The 27,530-nt window shown below is 38.5% G+C and overlaps 2 protein-coding genes across 3 annotated transcripts; one reads left to right on the top strand and one right to left on the bottom strand.

Moving 5' to 3' along the window:
- Nucleotides 1–43: 43 nt before the first annotated feature.
- Nucleotides 44–17,079, bottom strand: neu1 (neuraminidase 1). Its single transcript, XM_044138100.1, has 7 exons — nucleotides 16,795–17,079; nucleotides 10,624–10,813; nucleotides 10,228–10,490; nucleotides 5,782–5,964; nucleotides 4,398–4,617; nucleotides 2,995–3,231; nucleotides 44–2,909 (listed from the first exon to the last, which is right to left on the bottom strand). Exons 1-6 carry the CDS (start codon nucleotides 16,879–16,881, stop codon nucleotides 3,011–3,013), a joined length of 1,164 nt encoding a protein of 387 aa, XP_043994035.1. The 5' UTR covers nucleotides 16,882–17,079; the 3' UTR covers nucleotides 44–2,909; nucleotides 2,995–3,010.
- On the top strand, nucleotides 4,532–27,530 carry LOC122843395 (transmembrane protein 268). 2 transcript variants are annotated; one of them, XM_044138101.1, is made up of 10 exons: nucleotides 4,532–4,662; nucleotides 19,174–19,414; nucleotides 21,132–21,264; nucleotides 22,500–22,594; nucleotides 22,675–22,782; nucleotides 24,198–24,350; nucleotides 24,432–24,542; nucleotides 25,127–25,216; nucleotides 25,403–25,621; nucleotides 26,780–27,530. In XM_044138101.1, the coding sequence occupies exons 3-10, from the start codon at nucleotides 21,153–21,155 to the stop codon at nucleotides 26,945–26,947; spliced, it is 1,056 nt and encodes a 351-aa protein (XP_043994036.1). In that variant the 5' UTR covers nucleotides 4,532–4,662; nucleotides 19,174–19,414; nucleotides 21,132–21,152; the 3' UTR covers nucleotides 26,948–27,530. The 2 variants fall into 2 exon arrangements, with proteins under 2 accessions (XP_043994036.1, XP_043994037.1); XM_044138102.1 differs by lacking the exon at nucleotides 19,174–19,414 and having other exon boundaries at nucleotides 4,584–4,662.

The raw sequence follows: 27,530 nt of genomic DNA, 5'->3' as shown, positions 1-27,530 counted from the left end.
AATCTACAGATTAAATAATTTCCATAAATAAATACAACACATAATCAGAAAACTGATTTTATTTATTTGAACAGCATTCCCTCAAAACAATAACATGTCGGGAATTTGTATTTATGAAGTCATAAGGTCAAGGTTCAAAAAGCAACAGTCTCCTATCAGCACAGAGTGACGGATTTAAAGTGTCTTGTAATGAAAAACCCAGAGAAATAAACCACTGCTGGGAATTAGTTTGTGTTTAGACAGAAACTAGATGTTTTTGTCATTTGACCACTTTAGAAAAATCTTAGTGAATTCAAAGTATTTTCTGATAATTAGGTCATATTTACTATTCTCTTTCACACACAAATATATAAAAAAACAACAACATTGCGACTGTTTTAAATCACTCAACCTCAACAAGAGGTATTACAAAAATATACAAGTGCATCATCCCATAATACTATTTATATTACTTTATATAATTACATTTAAAAAAAATCATGCATGAATTTATGGAGGGAAGAAAAAACATAATTTCTGTCCTCAAATGAATCATAAACAAAGTAATTACCTCATATGTTAGCTATACCAGATGACTGTTACATTTAATGAAACCCCAAAACAATAAGGCCTATTTAAAAAAATAAAAGTTTTGTTTCATGTTAAAAACAGGATTTCACTGCAGTGGCTGGAAACTGTGGAGAGATTAAAAAGTGGAGTGGGATCTAATTTCACAGTTATTCTCTGTGCTTTTTCCTAACATGTGAAACTCAAACCCATAACAGTCAAAATCACTGGAAAATATACAAAGTCCTCTAGTTTACAGCAAGTATGCAGCATAAAAACCTGAATTTACATAGAAGAGAATCCAGTCATGCTATAAAAAGGTTTCTGAATGTCAGATTTCTGCAGAAGACTCTGGATTTTTCTCAACCAATTTGAGTATTTTACATTAGTTCCCACAAATTGGCTCATTCTGCTGACAGAACCTCTTTCTTATTATCAAACCTCCCAAACTGCCAAATATAGTACCTTCAGAGCAGGGGAGTCGAACTCATTTTGTTTGAGCCAGAATGAATTGATAAAACTCAATAAACTGTTAATTCTTAAAATTAAATAATATTGAATATATTTTCAGTCCCTCCTGAATTTTGTAATGATTTTTCTTTTTTTTTTGTGCAAAAATCAGAATGTTTATATGCTTAAATGTGCTAATTTGGAAATATGATGGTAAATGCGACTTTTTATTCCTCGCTGTATAGATTATGTTTATTAGCTGAGATCAATTAAAGCTGAGGCAACTGTTTACTACAAGTAAGAAAGTTTTTGACAATTTATGAGAAAAATCTGCAATAAACTCCCAATTATGTGTTAACACAAAAAGTGTGGGTATTTGTTGATTTTGTGTGAATTTCCACAATAATTCACAAGAAACCGGAGGGACTGATTGATATAATTTGTAGTAAACAGATAAAAACTGCATTGATTTGATTGAAAACATGATATTGAAGCAGACTTAATGTTTAGTCTAGAACCAAGAGGGCCACATAAAAAGCTACGTTGGGCCGGATTTGGCCCACCGGCCTCGAGTTGAACACATGTGCGTTACACCGTTTTTTCTGTACCAGTATGTTACATTATTTAAAGTGACTTAAATCAGTGTTTCCCAACCCTGGTGCTCAAGGCACACTGCCCTACATGGTTTAGTTCAGTGTTTCCCAATTCCAGTCCTCGGGGCCCCCCTGCCTGCATGTTTTAGATGTTTCCTTTCTGCCACACACCTGGATTAACAGGCTCCTGCAGTACTTGGTGGCTGCAGAAGATGCCATGCAATCATTTGAATCAGCTGTTCTGGTATAGAGGCACATCTAAAACATGCAGAGCAGGGTCCCGAGGACTGGAATTGGGAAACACTGGTTTAGAGGTCTCCCTGCTTGAATGTTCATGATTCAACTGATTGCAGTTCAACAAACGCCTGTTAATCAGTCATCAACTGAAATTAGCTGGACTGAAGCAACATCCCAGGGTTGGGAAGCACTGACTTAAATAACTGCTGATATGAGTTTTACGCTTACTAGGAAGCATCTTGAGTCAGACCTCCTGGTTCTTGACATCAGAAATAGTTTTTAGTGAAGACAGAAATCGTAGTTTCAGCATCTGGAGTAAACACAAAAATATCCATGAGCTGCGACTCGATGCCGTATGTCTTCTCCAAGGAGCTGACCGGCTTCGGCGGACTGGAACTCCCATGCAAAATCTTTCCATGAAGTAGAAGGAAATATTACATTTTTCCTTCTGTTTTTAGAACTTAGTCCACCAAGCATCTCTAAAGACAAAGTTTAAAAGTAAACCATATAATTGTCGTGGTAAAAATAGCTTAAATCCCTTCAAAAACACAAAGTCTTTTTTTTTAAAAAACAGTTCTGGTTCCATTGGCAAATTATTTAAATTATAGCAAGACATTTTTTGCATGTTATCAATGAAATAATCTGCTGGTGCATTTTTAATCAATATTAAGACATTTTTCACTTAAACTCGTATTTCTTGCTGAAAAGTTACTTGTAAGTTAGTTTTGTCTAATTTCAAATGTACTAAAATATTTGCATTATAAACTAGACCAAAAATACTTGGTAAGACTTTGTGTTTTTGCAGTGCTGAATCATTCTTTCATTTGTATTCCCCAAGAATATCCTGTTTAGAAAGGCCTTGTCCATTGAAATACAAATTAAGACTCATCAATTATTTGGCAAAACAAGATTTTGTTATAAAAATAATAAAAGTAGCAAAACAGATCCAGAAGCCGGAAATTCACAGTGCAGGGCCTCCTTTTCCCAACATGCATTTTTTAAGTGTGTTTAAAAAGGCTCTTATTCTCTTCCTGAGAAAGCTGTTGTACTATCTTGCATCCTTTTTCCCTTTAAGGTTTAGATCTGAAAACAAAACAAAATTAAATAGGAAGTCTGAGGAAAGTGAAAATATTTTCATCGATTGACTCCTGGTGTTGTTTCTTCTTACCTCCATCCTGCGCGTCCTACCGGCCGCCGTACAGATGAATCTTCACAAATGAAATGGTCTCAACGATTTCCTTGTGGCCCTTCTCATAAACGACGAAGATGTATTTCTGATCTTCTACAGAGTCACCGTTCAGAGATGTAAGGCAAGAGTAGCCGCTCGGCCCCGGCCAGATCTGTACGGCTTTGTTCTCCCAGGTTTTTCCGTTCGTTAGAGACCATCGTAGCGTCATGTTTATTCCTGAGGAGAGTTCGGTAAGGTTATGCTCACACTGCGGCCTGGATGGACCCAATTACAAATTTTTTGTCGTAAACACTTCCAAATAAATGCGACTTGTATATGATCTCCAGTGTGAACAGAAAACAGCCTGAAAGTGTCCCGCATGCGCAGTAGAGGGAGCAATAATGTCACATCTAGAGAGTGGACTCAGTGTTTCGCCAACCGCCATAAAAAAGAAGAAAAAATGCTCAGTGTTTGTAAATATGGAAAACAGAGAAGATATATGAAGAGAGAATTTGAAACTATTAAGGAAGACATTAGGGTTTTTATTTAAAAAAAAGAACTTGGATAGTAAGTAAGAATATACAAATCATTATTTGATTTTTAAAGTAAACTAAATTGCTTCATATAATTTGATTATATAAGATAGATAGATAGATAGATAGATAGATAGATAGATAGATAGATAGATAGATAGATAGATAGATAGATAGATAGATAGATAGATAGATAGATAGATAGATAGATAGATAGATAGATAGATAGATAGATAGATAGATAGATAGATAGATAGATAGATAGATAGATAGATAGATAGATAGATAGATAGATAGATAGATAGATAGATAGATAGATAGAAAGAATTAAATCCTTATAAACTACACCCTATACCACTAGGTGGCGATAATGTCTTTAGTCAAGAGCCAATAACAAGAAGAAGAAGAGCTCCGTGTTTGCGGAAGTAAACATGGATGCTAACGGCAGAGCATATCGATTTTAAAGTTGTTATCCGATTGGAGCCAGAATATGAACAACTTAATCCTCATTATCGTACGCCATCGTTGTTGTTTTTCTTCCTACTTGCGCGTATCAGGAAGCAGAGTAGTGACGTTTATCGAGTGTCAATGACGTTCCGTGCGGTTGAACGCGACCTGGCCGTTAGGATTTAGATCACATTTGAAAAGATCAGGATCGTATCGGATATCCAAGTGGCCTGGGTCACATTCAAAAAATAATAATTAAAACTGTTAAAACTGTCATGTAAAGTTCAGATACAGGTCGCGTTAAGGCGGGGAAAAAAATCGAAATTGGGTCATTTCCGGCTGTAGTATGAACGTAGCTTAAGCTAGGCAACTTTTTACCAACAAATTTTACCAACAAAAGCGAATATTTGTAAAGGCTTTTACTCTTTTGGTCGCTGGACGGGTTGGTGAAGTAGAGCACTCCGTCTTTCTGCAGAGCTCCAGCCGCGACTGCGGGATCAATCAACGCGGTGTCGAAGAACAGCTCCTCTGTGGGGAGAGTCAGGCCTCCGTCCAAACTGCGCACCACCATGCGGCAGCGGCAGTGGTAGTTGTTCTGGTTCCGGACGTTGATCATGATGCTGCCGTCCATCAACTCAACCGGCTGCAGGAAGGCAGAAATAGACGGACAGGGTTCGAAAGAAAGGAGGTATGTTAGGAATGGTGATTTGTTTTCCAGAGCATAAAAAAGAACAAAATCTTTATAAAAATACCAAATATTATTTTGTTTATAGAATAACAAAATGGGGACCTTTGGTGCAACATCAACAGAGATTTGAAACCTTGCAGTTGAGGCAATCAAGTATTAAGTAAAGCATCATTTATTACATTATAAATATCTAAATATTGTTTGTAAAAGCAGTGAGTGTGGTCAAAAACTCTCCAGTGAGGGATAATATTATCCAACACCGAGTTTTAGTTTGTGAAAATATAGGGAAAATGGAATCTGAACTTCTGTTGAATGTGTAATTATTTTGTTTCGTTTTTGTTCTGTTCACCCATCTATTATGTTGTCCTGAATCAGGGACCCAGGAACCGTCTGCAATCCTTGGAATATATTTTAAGATATATTTTAAACTGGATGCAACACAAAGCATTTCTCTTTTATCCATCATAATTTTCATTTTGATGTCATAAAATGAAAGCAAACTTCCTGAAACTTTTTTCTCAAAAGACAGACTTGAGCACAACCATTCTTTAAGCTAGGATAAACGCAGCGAAAGTCTTTGAATTAAGTTCTCATTGTTGTATAGTAAAAACATTTTCTAAACAGCAAAATAAAAAACATTCAATATAAAAAGTTGGGAATCTTTACTTCTATTAAGAAAAACACTTGAGAAACTATGTCAGACCTAAAGTAATTCCTTTTTTAAATTGTAATATTGCATGTTTGATTTATTTTTTATTTATTTATTTTCATTTTTTATTGTAGAAAAAATATATGATAACCACTCAGGACCTTTGGCGATTGTGGTAAAACTTATCAAAACCAGATTTTGTGCTGAAAAAAAACATAGCAGCCACCAGGGGGCGATAGATCTCAGATTCAGACTAACATCAGCTGTTTTTCAGTGTCTATACCTGATATTAATACTTAAATGTACACAAAAAAGAAATCTGGAACTTCTCACTATACTGCTGAGATACTTTTAGTTTTCTTAGTCATAGTTGGAGAAAACAGCATCTTTGTGCTACAAACAGCACAATAAATAAAACAAAAAATGGGATCCTGCAGCGTGCAATCCTCTCTGTCTGGACAGAAACGTACCTGGCACTCATCAGGATTGAAGTCCTGAGCTTTCTTCGGTTGGTTGTAAGGGATGCTCTTGAGGGCTGCTCCGTTGCGCCACGTTTCTCCATGATCGTCGCTCAGGATGCAAAACACTCCATCCCCCTCAATCGTCCCATGGCCACACACAACCAACCGCCCCTTTGCAGGATCAAGGCGCTTCTGTAGCGCAAAAGGACACAAAGGGTGCAGAATGTAACAGCTGTTATTGCTATCACACAGGGTTTTATCATTTTTTAGGTAAACAGAATGAATGCATCACACAGTTTTTGTCTGAAAAGGGCAGCTAATGTCGCTGCAAACCCCACACATTCTGGCTGCGTAGGGCTGCAACAAATGATTTGTAACAAAGGATGCATAGTAAAAACAACATAAATAGAGATGAGATATAAAAGCAAAAGAGATTGTTTTAGTGTTGGAAAACTTCTGTTCGTTTTGCTTACAAATGGAAAAAAAGCTTCTAATTTAATCCACAATCACGTGAGAGATGTCTGAATGAGTAACCGCATCAAATTAAATGAAAAAATAAATAAATGTACCTTAAAGGGTGTCAGACTTCCTATTTTATACTGAATTATAAGATTTCAAGGTCTGTTTTGTAGGAAAGAGGCAAAGGAGAGAACAAGCTCATTAATTATTTTGTTTACAGGTTGTAGCGACACAGTGGCTGATAATCTGGCGCCTGCAACGTAAACAGCACTTTAAAGTCCATCGTTCCTGTTTGGACCAGGATTAAAATGTCCTCAAAATACCCAGCTACAGCAACTTCCACAATCACATCCGTCCCTTTGGAGGAGGCCTGAAAAGCACATAAAAAATAAATCTATCTTCCTTTGCTACACCATAACTTTACTAGAAGTGTAGAAAAATTCAAAAACCTAGTAACATAACAGCTATCATGTCGAATAAAGACGCGCATTGCAAATCTTTTATGACAAAGTTTTGTCATATTAGAAAAAAAGTAAAGAAATTATTGGTGGGTATAATGGTGTTATTTGTAATTTAGGAAACAAAAATAAAAGCAATCTCTTTACAATATTTTTGCGTTTGGCCCGACACAAAGCGTTGTGCTTTGCCCTGTCGAGTATCTGCACCAAAATCCACAAGAAAACAAACAAAAGGGGGGAAAATCAGACAAATTATCTGCCTGAAGCCTGCATCATCGAGCAAAAAGATGGTGACAAAGACGATGCAACGCCCAGCAGTGTTTACAAAGTTGTAATCAGGGAGATAATTTTCACTTCTCTTTGTCCACCGACAGACAACCAAATCACTAAAACTGATATTAGGAGAACGGATAATCCAAGTGAGTCAATAAAATGTTGTTTTGAAAATAAAAGGTTAAAATCATGCTGGATGGTTTCAGATCTAACATGCAGTTCTTCATTTTGGAAACTGTTTATCTGCTCTTTGCACACTATTTTTAGCTTTAATATAAAGCTACATTTTTCGCACTTTGAGAAACAACTTTTTTCTCAACATAAAACAGCCTGGAGACTCAGTTTGACTGTCTCCTGGACTGCAACAAAATGCCAAGACTATTAACGAGAAAACTGCTTATAATAACTAAGTGCTATCATGTGCAAAGAAGTAAAACAACTTTTATTATCGAGCGACTTGTTATCTCCTTCTTTCACTAAGAGTTGAAGAAACATCTGAGCTGATGCAGAGGGAAACGTTTTCATTTCATAAAGAAAGAAGCTGTTGACACCAAACGCAACAGCAAACATCTCAGAGGTTTCACATCACTTTTAATGGACTGTGGCAGGCTTAGCTTGTGGGTAATTTTGCTATAAAATCATGTCATCACATGCAGAGTGGTGTGCCATGAAGAGGATCCATAAAACTGGATTTTCTCGCTGCAACCTGGCCTGATTCAACGAAAAACTGGAGATGACATGTTGGTTTGTTTACTCTGGCTCCAGCTTGCATTAAAAAACAGCAAAATTTTCACGCATATCAATATTTTACTCTTAAAAATGGGAGAAAGGACGGATAAATTAGGGTATTTATTTTCAGTATGGAGTGAAACTACAAAGGAAGGTAAAAATGTATGAGATTAACACATCGACCTAAACAGCCAGGCTGGAAATCACGATTCTGTTGCTGTATACTAACAGTTTTCATTCACAAACTGACAAAATGTTGCAAATTCACTCAGATCAGATCGGATAAATGCCATAACAATAATATATGAGTTTGGCAAGTCTCAGTGTAGCTACACCACAACAAAATGAAATGCAAAATTCAGCTTTAATAATCCAGGCGGATGATATTTTTAGAACATTTGCAACTTGGAAATCAACATAACTTTGCTCACATCAGATGTTTATTGAGGCTTTCAGAGTGATTTTTTTTTTCCCTCTAACTCGAAACAAGAACCAATTTTGTTTCCTGTTTTATTGTAAACAGAATTAAAAAACAAAAATACCACAATTGTTCAAGGTTTAGCTATAAAGGAAACTGTGGCTCACTCAGGAGTTGACTACCTTTCCAAAGACTCAGAAAGGTTCTTCTAAAATGATGATCTCAAGCCTTTAACTGCGGGCATGTGATGTGAAAGACATAACATGCACATGTGATTTCTTATGACCGCAATAAAATGCAGCTGTAAAACAGGCCATTCAGCTTAAAGTTTTGCTAATTTAACAGTGAAAAATCTTTATTCATGGTTGTTATCCCTAAATTAAAACTGAACTTGGATCTTCAGACCCTCTAGGACTGTTTTAAATGAGACTGGATTGCAGAAAACATGGCACACCTTCTCAATTTGAAGATAATAATTCGCTAAACAGGTTTCTGCTGCTTTTCTCACTGTAGGCACTTTCTGCATCTCCACCATCAGTTACAGTAATACTGTTCAGGAGGAAGCACCAATAGTGTTGTCCTGTTTTCATAGCCGTTTCAGCAGGGTTTCAGTCAAGATGCTGCCACTACACAGAGTGTTACATCCTGAAAAGTAATTTTAACCTGAGGTAGAGCACTGGGCGCAAATCCTTGGTGAATGCAGTCAAAAGTTTTAATAAACCATATGAAGTTCTGCTTGTACATCTAAAACTTCTTTGTCCTTCTCCTTGATAAATATAATGGTAAATTGTTACTTTGACAATCTAAAGACTACATTTTAAACTGCAGCCTCCCAGCTCCGTCTCCCAGCAACCAGCACAGCCATGCCAGGGCTACTGCAGGTTTCACTAACTAAAATTTAAGACATTTTAAGATCTTTTTTAAGTCCACTATGAATAAACTTTAAGACCTAAATCATAACAGAAATGTAAAAAAAAAACTGCATATTTTATATAGTAATGCCAAGAAGAGTCGAAGCATCATACGGGTTGGCAATGTTGGAAATATTAGTTTAATTGTGCTAATTTTAACAATGTTTAAACTTTAGCGCATGTTGAAATATTAGATTGGTTATGATTGTTTGGAGTAGGCCTCAATTTAGGTTACATTTAATCAATATATAACTTAATCAGTAGTAATATATAACTTAATATAATAAGTTCCTTAATATATTAAGAAAACTTAAATAAAATGAGTGCGATTTGATTAAAATTTGTCTAATTAAACTAATATTTCCAACAGCAACAAAAGTCCCATCCAGCCAATTGGAGATAAGTTACACTTACCAATGATAGAAACAAAAGAGCAAGCTAGCTAGCAAGGTTTTATTAGCAGCTAGTTAGCAGTGGCCTCAACTGAGAAAAATAAATTACGTACGTAAAATATACAAAATTAAATAGTAATGCCACGACAAACTTTAGGACTTGTGTTAACGTATTTAAGGCCAACTTACAGTATTTCTAATCTTAGATGCATTAATTTAAACCTTTTAATTTAGCTAGCAAGAACTATGGATTCAGCACAGGCAGCCGATTTATCGGCACCAATTTCCTTAATTTGGGAGATCGGCTGATACTTACCAATCTTATCTACCTCGGCAAAGATCTAAAAATCAACCTCTGTCCTCTTCTGCTCTACAGTGAGAGAGGTTTGGCTGACAGGCCAGCCCTCCAATTCAAGTTTGCACGTTGGTAATTAACAATGTTCACCCCACTGTTGCCAACTCTGCAACTTTCTTGCTATATTTAGCGACAATTCAGACAAAAAAAAATGGTATTAGCCAAAATCAAAATCGGCAAGTCAGGCTTTTTAGAGATCAGTAATCTGCGATCGACCAGAAAACTGCAATCGGTGCACCACTTATTCCACCTCCTTTTCCCAACAAGTTATATTTTTATCACATCGAAGTTCAAATCAATCCTTCAGTTAAAGTTATCAATATATTTTAGAAGGGGTCCCCAAGTCTTTTTCAGTCCAACCAGGATTCTTACATGCTGACCTCTCTATAGAGGTCAAAGTTCATGTATGAAGCATTCTAATGCGATGTTATTCAAGCATATCAGGTATCTCCTTTCTCACCTGGATGCCGAATCCTGGCCCAGGAGCGAAGGCCTTCACTCCCAGCTGTTCCGAGAGGTTTTTGGGTCGGCTCCAGCTCAGGCCATCGTCCCAACTCTCCACCATCATGGTGCTAGCTGGCTTGCAGTGGTACAGGTGGAAGCAGATGCTGTAGATCAGAATCACCGAACCGGCCTCTTCGTCCACAACCACGGAGCCCAGGTTCAAGCCATCCGGAAAGCTGCCGTCGTCTACTATGAAGGCGGTCGGAGACCAGGTGTTTCCTGTAGCAGATGATGGAAGTGAAACAGACCTCACCTTTCTGGAAACCTAATGCTTTAACATGATCTAAGTGTCTATCCAAAACCCATAAGTATGTGGAGCTTTATTTGATATTTTTCAGTGTGGTGATCTTGCCTTTGTCAGTGGATCGCCTCACTGCGATAAACTTTGCTCCTACGTCACTGGACGACGACTTCCTGCCCTCGGCGATGGCCAGCAGGCTTCCTTGGGGAGTAAAAGTGATGAGCGGGATTCTGTAGGTGTTCACTTGACCCTGGGCGCCGCTCACCCACAGCAGCTGCTCCTCAAACACCAGAGGATCAAGCTAAGCAACATAGAAGAGGTGATAAAGAGATAGCGTTGAGGATAATCAAGGCTGACAAAGAGAAAGATAAATAGCTTGAATGTTTGAGAGCAGAACAAGCTGAGGCATGAAAAAATATCTATCATCAGCAGTCTTGTTACAGTCTGGTGAGTTTGTGAAAAGGAAGTACAAAGCGAAACCTTGAGCAACCTCACCGTCATTTCTCTGCATGTTGTGAGAAAAAACAGCAAACAGGTGAAGAAAACATGATTACACCTGAATAATACTAGAATGTATGTAAATACCTTTCTAAAGAGCCTCGGAGTTTAACATCTGGAATGACTGTGGATATATTATATTGTCAGCAACATCCAAACTCTACTTTTAAATTTTTTTCTTAAAGGGCGGTAACATTGTGCCGTTTTATAGCACAAAAAAAGTAGCTGTTACCTTTCGCTGTCATAATAATGCTGAATTTATCAACCATAACAAATTAAATTTGATGCTTCTGTCTTTTTAAGAAGCTCCTCCTCTGTCTTACACTCCGCCTTCATTAAGTTATCACATCAATGCTCCTCCATTATGGCATTTACAACCATTCTTAGGAACCCTGGACTGAGAATTAGTTTATATAATAAACTCAGGCAGTACCACGAAGTGTTTACTATAATGTTATGTAACATTATATAAAGCTAAAAAAAAGAGTTGATTTTAAACAATGCTGCCCGTTATCAAAATATCTTCAAGTATTTTCAGAATTTAATGACTCTAACTCCACTTTAACAGGAAGAAACCTCCAGCAGAACAATCATGTCCCACCACCGACTGGAGGTTTGAGGAGACAGAACAGATAAACAAAAAAAATCCTCGGAGCGAGAAGTCTGGTTAAAAAATGTTTTAAAAAAAGCCCCTTTGTCTTTGTTTTGCTTCATACAAACGATATGGAAGCACGGAATCTGTTGAAGTTTAAAATTTACCCAACTGCTAACGTCTGTCCGTGACGTATGTAACGCGCCAATTCGACGCTTACTGGAAGTTGCGTACGCTGTTAACAGCCACCCTCCACTCCTCCAAGAGAGAAGTACCGAGCCGAACGAGGCGAATGTTAATTCAGTATTTGTAAGCGTGACTAACACGTACTGAACGGCTTCGTTCACGTTTTTTTATTTTTTTTTTAATGAACTTTATTTAAATGAAATTAGTATACATCAAAACAGCATAATGAAATATACAACATTCAAGCAATACAACCAGGGGTGATTAGATAAGAACATGCAAAGACGTACATATCGAGATTGTCCTTTGAGCCTTTTCATTTGTAGAGTCTGTTATTGATTTGATGTATAGACCCATATCTTTAATGAAAAAAAAAAAACAAGGTGTTTTATTAGCAAATTTGCATTTAGGCTTTGTTCACGTTCCCCGCTGCCGTTGCTAAAAATAAAGCGCAGAAAATTGACGTCATCGTTCAGAAGTTCTCTGTTCGCTGATTGGCCCGGAATAGAAATCTGAAATGTGAGACTTTCCATTGAATATGTCCGCAACATTCTGCGCAGATTAGAAGACTACGCTCTTTGGATAACATTTCTACAGACTGAATAGACGGTAACTTCAGAATTGATCAAATTCTTTTGTGGAATCGATTCAACAAAATCTCAGTAAAATTTCTCAGATATTTTGGTTGTTGACATGATAACGCCCCAGTGTTGCTGCAAGTTTATCAGCTGTGTATCCATGATACAAGTCTCCACATATATTGATCTATTGAATTGAGATCTGGTGATTGCAGAGGCCATTGGAGAACAATACACTATCATGTTCCAGAAACCAGTTTAAAGTGATTTATACTTTGTGACATGGTGCATTATCCTGCTGTTTCCAGCAGGATAATGCTCCGCAGCGCCTCCACCATCTGAACCATTGATATAAGGCAGGATAGATCAGTTCTTTTAAGTTATTTTCCCCTAATTTTGACCCAATAATCTGAATGCTGCCACTGAAATCAAGACTCACTGGACCAGGAAACGTTTTTCCAATCTATTATTGCTCAGTTTTGGTGATTTGGTGCCAATTATTGCCAATGTTTCCCATTCTTAGCTGACATAAATGACATGTGGTGTGGCCCTCTGTTACTTTGGCCCTTCTGATTTAAGGTTCCAATGGTATTCAACATACCTTGATTGTATTCAGTGGTTATTTAACCCATTGTTGCCTTTTATTACTCATTTTTTGTAAATCCGACAACCCTTGTAGTTTCTAAATTGCATAACTTCCAAATTTTTCTTCCACCTGATACATTTCGCTGTAACTCATTTACAAATGATAAGCCTGTGTAGGTTTTCTCGCAGGTTTTGTACCACTTCCCTGAAAGCCTTTCTCACTGACTTAAAGGGGTTCCACTGCGGCTGTAGTCTGTTTGCCATCGTTACCAGGACATTTCGTTGTAGTATTGGGGTCCCCGCCTCCAGGACAAGGAGGATGTACTCTACGTTTTTGCACTCCTTCATCAGGTCTTTAAAGATGGTGGTCCCCTGGAGTGTAATCCTTTCTGGGCTCATTTTGAGAACTCTGGGTTTTGTTTCAACCCAGAGTTTCTTAAAGAGTCGATCACAGATATAATTATATTGAATTAAAGGGTAATGGCTGTTTCCTGTCTTGTCAATAATCTGTTGGATGACTGCTCTGACAAGACTTCTTACAGCAGACCTTCTCATATTTATCTCCTCGGACTGGTCTTCCTCTGCTTCGTTGAGGGACTGGTCTTCCTCTGATTCACTGAGGGACAGGTCTTCCTCTGCTTCGCTGAGGGACTGGTCTTCCTCTGCTTCGCTGAGGGACTTGTCTTCCTCTGGTTTGCTGAGGGACTTGTCTTCCTCTGCTCCGCTGAGGGACTGGTCTTCCTCTGCTTTGCTGAGGGACTGGTCTTTCTCTGCTTTGCTGAGGGACTGGTCTTCCTCAGGTTCGCAGAGGGACTGGTCTTCCTCAGGTTCGCAGAGGGACTGGTCTTCCTCAGGTTCGCAGAGGGACTGGTCTTTCTCTGCTTCGCTGAGGCACTGGTCTTCCTCAGGTTCGCAGAGGGACTGGTCTTTCTCTGCTTCGCTGAGGCACTGGTCTTCCTCTGCTTCGCTGAGGGACTGGTCTTCCTCTGCTTCGCTGAGGGACTTGTCTTCCTCTGGTTTGCTGAGGGACTTGTCTTCCTCTGCTCCGCTGAGGGACTGGTCTTCCTCTGCTTTGCTGAGGGACTGGTCTTTCTCTGCTTTGCTGAGGGACTGGTCTTCCTCAGGTTCGCAGAGGGACTGGTCTTCCTCAGGTTCGCAGAGGGACTGGTCTTCCTCAGGTTCGCAGAGGGACTGGTCTTTCTCTGCTTCGCTGAGGCACTGGTCTTCCTCAGGTTCGCAGAGGGACTTGTCTTCCTCTGCTTTGCTGAGGGACTGGTCTTTCTCTGCTTTGCTGAGGGACTGGTCTTCCTCAGGTTCGCAGAGGGACTTGTCTTCCTCAGGTTCGCAGAGGGACTTGTCTTCCTCAGGTTCGCAGAGGGACTTGTCTTCCTCTGCTTTGCTGAGGGACTGGTCTTCCTCAGGTTCGCAGAGGGACTGGTCTTCCTCAGGTTCACAGAGGGACTTGTCTTCCTCTGCTTTGCTGAGGGACTGGTCTTCCTCAGGTTCGCAGAGGGACTGGTCTTCCTCAGGTTCGCAGAGGGACTGGTCTTTCTCTGCTTCGCTGAGGCACTGGTCTTCCTCAGGTTCGCAGAGGGACTGGTCTTTCTCTGCTTCGCTGAGGCACTGGTCTTCCTCTGCTTCGCTGAGGGACTGGTCTTCCTCTGCTTCGCTGAGGGACTTGTCTTCCTCTGGTTTGCTGAGGGACTTGTCTTCCTCTGCTCCGCTGAGGGACTGGTCTTCCTCTGCTTTGCTGAGGGACTGGTCTTTCTCTGCTTTGCTGAGGGACTGGTCTTCCTCAGGTTCGCAGAGGGACTGGTCTTCTCAGGTTCGCAGAGGGACTGGTCTTCCTCAGGTTCAGAGGGACTGGTCATTCTCTGCTTCGCTGAGGCACTGGTCTTCCTCAGGTTCGCAGAGGGACTTGTCTTCCTCTGCTTTGCTGAGCGTCATTTCTCTGCTTTGCTGAGGGACTGGTCTTCACTCAGGTTACTGCAGAGGGACTTGTCTTCCTCAGGTTACAGATGGGACTTGTCTTCCTCAGGTTACAGAGGGACTTGTCTTCCTCTGCTTTGCTGAGGACTGGTCTTCCTCAGGTTCGCAGAGGGACTGGTCTTTTTAGGTTCACAGAGGGACTTGTCTTCCTCTGCTTTGCTGAGGACTGGTCTTCCTCAGGTTGATAGGGGACTGGTCTTCCTCAGGTTGTGCAGAGGGACTGGTCTTTTCTCTGCTTAGCTGAGGACTGGTCTTTCTCTGCTTCGCTGAGGGACTGGTCTTTCTCTGCTTCGCTGAGGGACTGGTCTTTCTCTGCTTCGCTGAGGGACTGGTCTTTCTCTGCTTCGCTGAGGCACTCGTCTTCCTCAGGTTCGCAGAGGGACTTGTCTTCCTCAGGTTCACAGAGGGACTTGTCTTCCTCAGGTTCACAGAGGGACTTGTCTTCCTCTGGTTTGCAGACGGACTGGTCTTTCTCCTCTTCCTGTAGCTCTGCAGTTGTCTTGATTTCTTTAGGAATATCAGCTGCCATGGCCGTCGTGTCCTTGTTGTCTTTGGCAAGCTGAGCTACGCACCCTTTAATATCCGAAAGAGAAGCCTCTCCTTCTGACATTTTTATATCTTCCACTTGGATTATCAGTGGAGCCACCTTTGCTGAATGTCTAGCAAAGAAATTCCTAAAAACCTCTTGATCTCTCCTGTCACCTTTAGTCTTAGACTTTGGCTCACTGTCGGCTGGTTCCATGAATGAGGGTGGTATTTGTCAGGTTGAAGATAATTTTCAACTCTAGCAAAAACAAAAGGTTCTGCGAAGAATGAGTGCAAAGTGATGTTTAGGGGGAAAGAAAGCAAATAAAGACCCTGACCTATGACGTCCGTCCATACGTCATAGACATCAAACCGCCCACACAGCAGCGTCATATCCTCAGTATGAAGTCACGTTCTGTCAGGAGCCACTTTACTGCGCATGTCAGACTATATTTAAACTTTTTACAGATGGGATAATTAAATCATTTACAAGTGGAGCCACCGCAGATCGCTTCTCTTCGCCCCGCGCAACTCCCGCAGCCTTGCGGCATCCGCAGCCGTCAGGTCTATTTTTAGCGCCTCAACCCGCTGCTTTTTATTTTGTTACATTTTTTATTATTTCTGAAGGTTTTGTTTGTTAAATGCCGTGATAGGGGAAGCTACAGCTTCATTTTCCTCTGATTGTGACCAGAATAGGGAGAAATTATTTTTATTTGTCCTTTGCTCGCTAAATATGAATAGCGCGGTATTTAGGGGGTTTTTTTGTTGTTTTTTTATGCTGACGGAACTCGGTTTATCGGTAAATATATCTCTCATTGATGTTACCACGAACAAAATGGCTTTAATATCGCTAGTTTATAGCTAATATCCGACGTTTGGGGCATGTTGTCTCATTTATAGACTCACCTGCATTTAGTACTGATGGCTCATTAAGACAGAACCGAGAGTTAGAGTTTTAGCTTCACTTCCAGTGAACCTAACAATATAGCTGGTGAGAGCATATTTGCAGATATCTTAAATAGAAAACCAAACAAATAGCAATAATACTTTTCAGCAGATATAAACAGCTCGGAATATTTTTTCCCCCAAAAGCCTGTAAAAAAATCACGAGTCCAAACCAGCCTTACAGAAAAGTCTGATTCCTGTAAACGTGGAATAAAGCAGGTGGAGTTTGACACTTATGTAGATGACATAACTGAATATCTCCATTTCGGTTTAACTGAAGCACGACATCCAACAGCTTTATTAGCACGGTTTCTACCTGCTTCAACCAGCATATAAACAGTGTTATACCATAATAATGATCGGTTAATAACGGTGTCAGTGTACCTGCGCAGGGCTGTAAGCACAAAGACATCCAGAGAGCAGCGCACTGAGCAGTAAGAACGGAGCAGAAGTACAACTTCCGGATTCCATGTTTGATTCAGCTCCTCCAAGTTTCTTCTTCTTCTCTCCGAACAGATCAAATTAAACACAACGGGAGCCGAGTGACCAAACAAGCCACCTGAACTAAAAACCAACTCTGTCACTCACTGACTGGTGCACATTTTATGCTCTGTTTTTCCGGTAGGACATGTGATCAGGAGGTCACGTGACTGCCGCGATCTGTCAAAAGAAAAGAGGAAATTACGCAATTTACGTCGCACCTATCAAAACCATAAACCTTGTCTGCGTTCACTTTTTATGTTTAATTTTTTTTTTTAGCAAGCGCTACTTTTTAATTTTGTGTTTGTATTATTTCCACAAACTTGTGTAATTGTTAAGATTTACCGTTACGTATTTTTACTGCTAATACAAATAATAATATAATATTAATAATATTATTATGAAATAGTGAAATATGAATAAAGAAAATGGTAGAAATGTTCATTTATTATTAGTATAGTTGGACATGATGTATAGGTGGAAACACAGCTACTAGTGCTATGCCTATTATAACTATAACTACCAATTTTGGCTACTTTACATTTTAGATTTAGCTTCTCTCCTCAAGTATTACTACGTCTTCTGCTATTAGTAGTAGTAGATTGCTGTCATTAATATCAATCTAGATTGCTTTCTATGTTTTTGGGTCTGGATCCCAATCTATTTTGGAAATGCACTGCTTCACTATACAAACCCATAAAAATAATAGTACTAATAATATTCACAGTTGATATAAGCAGAACAGGGAATTGGTAGGAATCTTAACATGTTATCAACTTTATAAAGCAGAGAAAATTCAACAATACTGTTACTTCTGTCGCCAACGCTATGAAAATCCAAAACCCAAACATCAAGTTGTAATTTGTAATTAGTCCAATAATCATATTAGTCACCCAAAAAAAAATGTACAATAAAAGTATTTCTGTTATTAACTGCTTATGGGGGTGGGGGAGGTCTTTCAGCTTTTAGACTTTAAAACGTGTAATAGAGCAATACTACAAAGCAGCTTGAGTGCAGTTACCAGAATTCAGCCACAAGGGGGCAGAACAGCCCAAAAACTCAATAACTTCCCAGCGGATATAAACAGCCTCCAGATGAACAGAGATTTTAACATTATTCTTTTAGTTGTCCAATCGCTTGGGAGGTTTTTCTTTTTGTGTGTTGTGTTAATAATCCGTCACACGTTTCTTGTTTTCTTGTTCCGGAAGTTTAATTTTAGTCTAAGCAGAACATTTGCTTCCAGTGTTTTGGAAAACTGCTTATTTTTCTTTCAGTAAAAAGTTGTTTTCATACAGGTTTAGTGTACAGCTAACAGTTGCCATGCCAACAGATTTTCCTACCTGAGTAATGGATCTCTGCAGCTCCTCTGGAGTTTTCTCTGATTAATGTTCACCTTGCCTGGCCTGTCAAATGGATTCCCATATTTTGGTAGGTTTATAGTTGGGCCAAAACATTTTCATTAATCAATAAATCCTTTATGACATGACATTTTCTAAATAAAACATAAAAAAAACGAAAGCAAAAGATACACTTTTATAAATTTTATTCCCCTTTTACATTAATTTGTTCTGTTTTGAGAGATGCTTGTATCATTTTATCTGGTTTGAATAAAGTCATTATAAATCTTCTTAGGGTAGAAATAATTTTGGGCTTTCTCTCTTAAAAGAAAACCAATAGAAAACTCTTTTGACACTTTATTACTCCCTTCTTATAATTCTCAACCAGCTTTTTGAAGATTTATTTTTGGTAATGAGCTCAAACCTTTTAAAGTTACAAGGCCACTCTAATATTTAGTTTCTTTCTAAGATTTTCTGTCTAGTTTGGACTCACTACAAAATATTAATTTCTGAGTTAAAGCCAAAAGAATTCAATTATTGACTTAAAATGCATTTTCAAGGCACCAATTGAAGTTTAATTTTCAAGTTAAATCTCTTTATGTGGAATATTTTAATAAAAAAACAAAGATACAACATGAAGTGTCTCACTCACTCACTTCTCTATATTTATGCAGCTCTGCGGTTGGGACACTTCTCATTTATCTGTATTTTTGTCTTTAGTGAAAGAACCATAAAAATATCTGAACTCTTGGCGTGACCTCCACTGACTCTTTGGACCTCATGAGTTAATGTGTAACAGCTCCAAAAAATGTCAACAAGCTGACGTTTCGTTACAAATCCTGATCAAATAAAAGCCCTTCATGCATAAAAAAATTATTTTGAATCCAGACGTCATTTTTAGACTGTGGAGGATTTCAGTTCGGTTTTCTTCTTGCTCCTCCTGCAGACATGAGGATCACAAACCGCATTCCTGCAGTCATGAGGTGCAGCTGATCTGAGTCACAAGCCAGAGAGCGAAAGAGAGGAACAAGCCGAACACGTTCAGACTTAAAAAGAGAGAAAAGACAAAGTCTGAACTGCCAACCAGCTGCTTTCAAGGAACCAGTTTAAAAGGCTCTTCGTCTCTCAGGAAGAATGACGACGCAGAGATTCATCGATCAGAAGATGGACTTTCATCTGAGCCACAGGTGGGAAACATTCAGTCCTACTAAAAGCGGCATCTCTGGACCCGTAGCGCTGGTTTTGGATTCAATTTCTCACTGAAATCAAACTTTTTAACTAAGAAAAAGTTTGAAAAATGTTAGACTTCCTCTTGTTCAAAGATACACGCCCTAAGAAATGCTTTTCTATTAAAAGATGTGACATCTAATCCTTTGATTGTAACTCACAATATTCTAGTTCAGTTTATACTGAGCAGGAAATGTTTTTGGTGTCATGTTTACAGCAACGCCACACACTAACAGAGGCTGTTTTCAGATAGGGACTTTTTTTACTGGTAATTTGGTCCTTGTGGTAGCAAAGCACTCAGCATGTTGCTTAAGATAAGACAGGCTGCTTATTTCATGCATGCAATCTGCACCATCAGGCGATCAGAGCTTTGTGTCAGCAGGTCTTCATTAACGAGGAAGTGAAAATGAAAGAAACTCGAGAACGTGGGGTTGTGTTTTCACACCTCTCTGCTAAAAATGTGTCAGAACCGCTGATGGAGGGAGAAGGTTGGGTCTGAAAGTGGGATTTTTACTTGATTCTGTTTTCAACACAAACCCAACTGAAAACAGTTTCTAAAAAAGAAAAAGGAGGAGAGGTCTGAAAGCTAAGTCTGAGAATTAGAGCATGAAGTTTCAGTGTCACTACAGTAAATGTCATATAGGATCCAAAAGCAGAAGTAACCGGGTTTCCTGCTGTTTGTCATGCTTCTTGCCTTTTCTGTGAACAGTCGACGTGTTTATGAGAGATAAAACCCGAGGCCGGTTTCAAAGCCTTTCTGACAGAAACGTTCTGCCTTTTTCAACCATGACATGCTGAAAGTTTTCCGCTTCACGTATCGACCCAGAAGAGCTCCTGGCGCCAGCTGTGAAGCCCGAGGCAGCTTTTTAGAAACCGGTTATAACTTAACACTGGTCAGCAGCTGAAAACACCGCCTGGGGTTTTTCCAACTGTTTCAGGGTCATTTTGATGGGCTGAATCCAAAAATCACATTGGCGTTGCTCAATCGGGTCAACTTTCTGAACTATGGAGCAACACGAGCATCAAAATGCACGACTTGTTCTCACATCTGGATCGGTTTCCTGAGAATCTGGGATAAATGAGTGATGAGCAGGAGGAGAGATGGAGAAAGTTCAATTTGTATGTACTTACCTTTATCAATGTTTATGATTCAATTTACAGAAATCCAAGCTTGTAACATTTAATTAATACACTCTGTTAGAAAACAGAAAAACCTTTTTTGGATGACAAATATTAACGGAAATGAACTGATAATGTCACAAAAATGTCATCAATTTAGTCAGATCAGATTTCTCTAAATCAAGTTAGATTCTCTATTTTCAGCCAAATGTTTTTAATCTTCACTCATTTTCTCAGCAGCTAAGCTATTAGCTTTAGCATTAGCTAATTCGGGTTTTTTTTCCACTTTGGTAAAAGTGAACTCTTCTCTTACTTTTAGCTGTTTGGTGTTAGACGCTGTCCTTTTTTGTCATGACCGCCTTCAGCCATTTTTATTTTAAGTATATTTTACTGTTTTGCAGCTGCTGTGGTTTATTGTCCTGAATATTTTTTACTTTTTTTATTTGCTCTGTTTGTTTGCTAGTTTTCTGTAACCTTCAGTGTTTCCACTGAACATCAGGTCATCAGTTAAAGTTTAAGTAGGTTGGTACACAGATTTTATTTTTATTTTGTGTTCAGGACCTTGTGACCTTTGACCTGATGGAGGACAGGAATGGGGATTGCCAGGCGTCGGCGGAGGCTGCTGTGGACTTTGAAATCCGACGAACCCAAATGGACCAACAGAGCATCAACAGATCCAAATGGACAAACGGTACCGACATGCTGCTTTTATTCTGTTAACATCAAAGGAATATCTAGAATTTATTACAAGTTATTCAGATAAAATTAATGTTCATTCATCATATATCAATCAAACAGGTGGCGTCATTTCACTTTATTTTATTTTGTTTTTTTATGTTTCAGTTTGATCAGGAACATTTTTGACTGAATCAAATACAAATATTTTTGCATAATATAAACAAATTTAATTTAGGTTCATTAACTGTTATTTTTGTAAACATATTCACAAAAATAACTTTAAAAATATCTATTTTTTTAACCAGTTTGTAGATTTTTAATGTCTGAGTGAAGTTTTGTTACAACCACATTAATTGTACTAGATTTATATGTGATAGCCAAACACAAAGCAGTGTATTATTTGGATTTGAAAGGAAAACAATACTTTGTTTTTACATTATTTTATAGATAAAAAATTAACATTTACTACACATTTGTATTCTGCGCCCCCTTTTAACAAGTTGTTATGCTTTTTGTTCACATTTGAGAAAAAGTTTCCCAATTATCACTGATCCATTGGGGAATTTTTTACAGTTTCAATGTGCTGAGATGGTTTTCTTTCGAAACAAACAGGCTTCAATGTTTCCACATAGTTGGATTTGTTCATTCTTGTCCCTCTTTAAGTTAAAACCCTTAAATCAGGACTGAAAACTCAGTTATGGGCCTAATCAAAAATCTTCTTAAAAGGGCCGGTTGTGCCAGAATGTATCGATAAAACCATTAAACTGTTAAAAAAATGAAGAAACAGCTGTTTGTTTGTTTAAGTATTGAACATTTCTTTACACTGATCAGTCCCACAAGGATTTTCTAATTGTTTTTTGTGGCATTTTCCAATCAAAATAACAGATTCTGTAGTGCTACTTTAGAAATAATTGTACTAAGAAATCTTAATATTTGCGGTAACGTGTGAGGTTAAATGTGACTTTTTATTACTCGCCATATTATTTACGGACTATGACTATATCTAGTTAAGGCTGAGGCAACAGTCATTTAAGCCGAAGGTTTTTGACCAATTTTGAGGAAAAATTTGCAGTAAAATCAGGAAAAAAATGTGGAGATTTGTTGATTTTGTGTGAATTTTGCAAACTAAATTGATGTAATTTGGAGTCTAGAGGGCCACATAAAATGCTATGGCGGGCCAGATTTGGCCCCCGAGCCTTGAGTTTGACACATGTGCTTTAAATCATCTTTTCTTTTTGTCTTTGGCAGGTCAGTTTATCGCGGCGATCCCAACCAGTTCAACGCTGAACCCCAGATTTGATCTGGATCTCTGTCGATCCAAACTGGAGCAGGAAGGATTTGAGGTTAGTCAAATCATTTCATTTTACAGTGAATACAAGATCTTAATTAATTTTAATTATTTTTCACTGTATGTTTTAATCAGATTCCTGTGACAGACATGGAAGATCCACTGAAAACAGCTCTGGATGTCCCTTCAATCAGAAGATACATGGTTTTACACTCGGGCCTTTTCCACTTTGTTTTAGCGCCGGTATTCAAAGTTTACCAAACTCGTTTTCTGCTTTTACTTCTTCATTTTCACTTCTTTAACCACTTTGGGTTTTTTCAATCTTCCTTGTTAACTTATTTTTGTCTAGACAGTCAAAATATGAGTAAAGTCGACACAGGAAGCGAGCATTTCGTTTTTTGTCAGGTGACAAAAACTACTTGAGTAGCTTCTAACGGTGCAATGAACATTGTGAGTTTTTCTTGTAGTTTATGCCAACAAATGAACCAAAAAAAAAAGAAAAAAATACATAAATAAATACAATGCTGCATTAATAAACTCATCAAATGATCTGGTTGGTGTGTAACAAGAGCCACACTCTGAAAAAACACAAAATCTTACCAAGTATTTTAGTTTAGTTTCTAGTGCCAATATCTTTATACATGTGAAATAAGACAAAAGTAACTTATCAGCACAAAATAGAGGCTCGATTTAAGTCAAAAATTCTTTTAATATTGATTTTTAAAAAATGCTAGTTACTTTGGCAGATAAATTTATTTATACAAAACATTTTCCTCGTGTTTTTAGTGAAATAATCTGTCAGTGGAACTAGAACTGGGTTGCTAGGTTACGGGCTGGGCTTGTTGGGCGTTGCTAGGTAACAGCACCAGTGGAACCTAAACTTTTTCATCAATATTAAGGAATTATTTTCTTAAAACAAGCTGCTGTATCTTGTTAAAAAGATACTTTTACGTTAGTTTTGTCTTATTTCTAGTGTACTAAGATATTTGTACCAGGAACTAGATAAAAAGACTTGGTAGGATTTTGTGTTTTTGCAGTGTAGATATCTAAACACCTGAGTTGATGCTTTGAGGAACCATTTTCTGCTGCATTTAAGCTTTTTGATCTAAAGTTGGACATCTGCCTTTGCTTAATTGCTCAGTCAATTAGAGGTACACTGTCAATATCAGTTTTCACGTCTGCTACAAATTCTTTATTGGGTTTAGTTTTGGACTTTGACTAGACTAGGGGTTGCCAAATGTCCCCCCCTGGTGGCAATTCTCCATCTCCGCATATTATAGTTTAAATAATTTTCCAAAGAAATTAGTACTTTTTTCATCAATATTAAGGAATTATTTATTTAGAACAAGCTTCTATATCTTGCTGATGAGTCACTTTTGAGTTTCTTTTGTCTTAATTCAATATTTGCACTGGAAACAAGATAAAAATACTTAAGATTATATGTTTTTGTAGTGTGTTTATTGGCATCTTTGATTTTAAAAATGTGTAAAAAAGGTTTAAATAAATTGTAAATTAATCTTCCATCTTTGAATCTTACAATAATTAGGATTACTGTAAAATTACATGAGTAAATGACAGCTTGAGTATATAAAACTTGGACAATTCGTTAGACATTCAGATGGATATACTTTAATTTTTGAATCTTTTGCTCCTACCAGGTGCTTTATGTGGTGCTGTGGTGTGCAGTTTTCTCAACCCTCCACCTCTACATCACCGTTGCCGACTACTGGGTCCTCATCCTCTCCGTCAGCCTGGTCTCCATCCTCCTCACCACCGCCATCATCTGCATTCTTCATCACAGTAACAAAGAAGTAAAGCATGGCATTACATTTCAACACACAGCTGGACACATTTGTATTCATAAACAAACTAAATTTCTTCTCTTCAATCAGATCAATGTCAACATCGACGTTCGGCTGATCCAGGTGAATGAGAGAATGATGAAACATAAATTGATGGTGGGTGTTGCCGACTGGGTCCAGAACTGCGCCGGACACATGCAGGTACTTCTTTAAAATCTGAAAAGTGTTTTAATTTGTGTCCCAAATCAAACAAATCATTAAAGTCCCAAACTTTTTTACTTCATCAGCTTCTAGCCGACGACCCCCTTTTCAATCCTAGACAACGCTACAAAATATGTAAAGAAAAATCAACTTTTTGAACGTTTTCCTCAATTTTATTTACTATTTGACATAAATGTTGACTCATACCTACTTTTTCATCCATTTTAAGGAATTATTCACCTAAAACAAGCTTTTATATCTTTCTGATTAGTTCTTTTTGTCTTATTTCAAGTGTAGTAAGATATTTGCACTAAATGCTAGATAAAAAATACTTTCAGTTCATCTGAAAAAACCCCCAACTAAATTAAATAATTTTTTCACTGCACAGCTATGTACAGCAAAGTATTGCTCTGTATAAAAACACACTGAAGTTTGTTGCTCTAACATGACAAAATGTCAAACAGATGAAGTTTTATAAAGTCACAGATTCTCCCCAGTTGATCTTTGCGAAGTTGTTTACCAAGCTGGAATCAGATCACAGGTTCACAAACCGTTTGTTTTCACCTGTTTGTGTGTCTCTGCAGCTGTACTTCGTGTACTGGGACATGTCTTACTGCCTGAGGACGCTGTGTGAAACTTTAGAGGAGCAAAGCTTCGTGACAAATGAAACCCAGGTGAGTCGACTGCAAGCGTCCTGCTGTTTGCCCTCCTGCTGTTTGATTGTCTACTGAAGCTCCCCTGTTTTGCCCTCCTTCATATTAAATAGAAACGTAACTCCAGATGCTTGGGAAGCCGTGGTTTTTCCTCAGTTTAAGCATAAATTCTTGCGTCAGAACGATCAGATCAGTCTCTCTCCTCAGAAAACCATGAAGAGCAGAATGTCACATCTAGTCTTGGTGACGGAGCTCCCTCCCATCAACCCAGAGGCCGGCGGTTCAGATGTCGAGCAAGACTCTGATGAAAACAGACCTCTGCTGAGAAATGAGGACACAGGGCGCAGTACACCCTCCAGCCAGCGGGGGGACTCAAAGGTCACCTCTAACTACAGCCTTGTTCCTGAAGCTTCACTACCTGCTCAGGTGAGATGAGAACCATGGGGATGAGTGTCTGTGTGTGGAGGTTTTAATAAACCAATCCTGTTTGTAAGAAAAACAGGTTTGATCAGGTTCTGAGGCTCTGTTTGGTTCAAATTAAGGCATTAACCCTTTCACTGCAGTAGACAGCTTGTGTATCTTGACAACAATTTGTTTTCTACTAAAAAAAAAAACTAAAAAAAACATTCCCACCTTTTTTATGCATTAAGAAAATCAAAAACACTTTGGAAAAACATAAAGGATCAAAATTAATGCATGAAAGGGTTAAATGGATTTTGCGTTTTGTTTGAAAAACGTAAATGTATGACTGAAACAGTTACAAACATCAGAGGGCGTCTAGTTCTCCTACTGTTCAGGGAATCAACGGGTTCTGTGTCTCAGGGATGATCGATCTTTGGTGTGAAGTCGGGATGCACCGATCGCAGTTTTTTGGCCGATCATGATTACCAATCTTTAAAAAGCCTAACCTCCTGATTCCGATTTTGGCTGACATCAACTTTATGTTGATAAATATAACAAGAAAGTTGCTGAGTTGGCTATTGTTAACTACAAACATGCCGACATGTTCTGGTGACCCAGTCTGTCAGTCAGACCTCTCTCACAGCAGAGGACAGTGGTTGAAGCGGGCTAATTATGCAGCCTTTTTATGAAATTGTATTTAGGATTGAACAGTGCCATATGATTCACTCAACTTTCAATAAAATTTGCAATTCCTTAAGTCCTCTTGGGAAGCCAGCTGTGCATCGTCCAAGGAGACAAATAAGTGCTTTGCTGCAGAATTCCAGCAGAATTCCATTTTGCATAATTTCACAATCAACAGAAACAAAACTGCTTTCACAAACTGGATGCCAGATTTACACCAACATGGACTGGACAAAAGGAAACACCTGGTCCAATTTCAACACAATCATGGTCAGACATCAAGCTCTTTGGTCACAATGATTAGGTTTGTTTGGAGAAGTCTGGGTGATACCATTCAATGTTAGCTGGGAAGCACGGCGGTGGCAGAACCATGGCTTGGAAGGCTATTTTGCTCCCAATACTTAAATATTGTATAAAGAAGGTAAAATAATGGCGAAAGACTACCTTCTGATTCTCTAACTTTGCCTTTGATGACCTTTCAACTCTGCTCTATTCTTTCAGGCTAAAGCCTACCAACTTCTGATGACCTACAGTGCAGCGTATGTAAAGCTGCTAATGTCTGAGAGGCTGTCGGGGCCGTCCAGCCACCGCCTGCGGCCCCTGAGGAGCCACTGCACCACGGCTCCGGTCTGCCTCTGCCAGTACATTAAAACCAAAGTCCTTCAATAAAACTGAAAACTGAAGGCAAACTGACAAGCGAACAGGATTTATCCTTCTGGAGCCAAAGTGGATTTAAGTTATGTTGATCCGCTGATGGACTCGTTTGGACCGTAACACTATATTTTGTTGTTGTTGGTTTTTCTCTTCATCCTGTGAGGCAGCTTGTTTTATTTTTACTTGCATAGCTTCTGATTTCCTGCCAGCTCTGTGTTTGCACCACCTGGATGTTAATTTGTTCGCATTCAGCCAAATGCTGTCAACATTCAGCCCAACTGCTAGCAAACAGTATTTGTAATGGTTTATACATGACAATCACCACTATATTTACTATCTACAGCTGTTTAAATTATTTATACAAATGATAATTACACTGTAGAGCTGATTGATTTAATGTGCTGTTTAGTGAGCCACGAAGAAAGCTTTTCTGTGCTGTGAACTATAAGGACCTTTAGTTGAAAAGCGATGAATGGATGCAATGCTTATCACATTGATTCAAATGTGAACTCTTGATCAAATGGAGAAAAGAAAGTACACCCACTTTCCGTTTGGGCTTTTATGCATCAGGACATAATAAATATTATCTGGTTTTTAA

The sequence above is a fragment of the Gambusia affinis genome, linkage group LG14 (genome assembly GCF_019740435.1).
Source record: "Gambusia affinis linkage group LG14, SWU_Gaff_1.0, whole genome shotgun sequence".
Lineage (NCBI taxonomy): Eukaryota > Metazoa > Chordata > Actinopteri > Cyprinodontiformes > Poeciliidae > Gambusia > Gambusia affinis.
The sequence above is the reverse complement of the archived record's forward strand: the minus strand, read 5'-3'. Positions and strand labels throughout refer to the sequence as shown.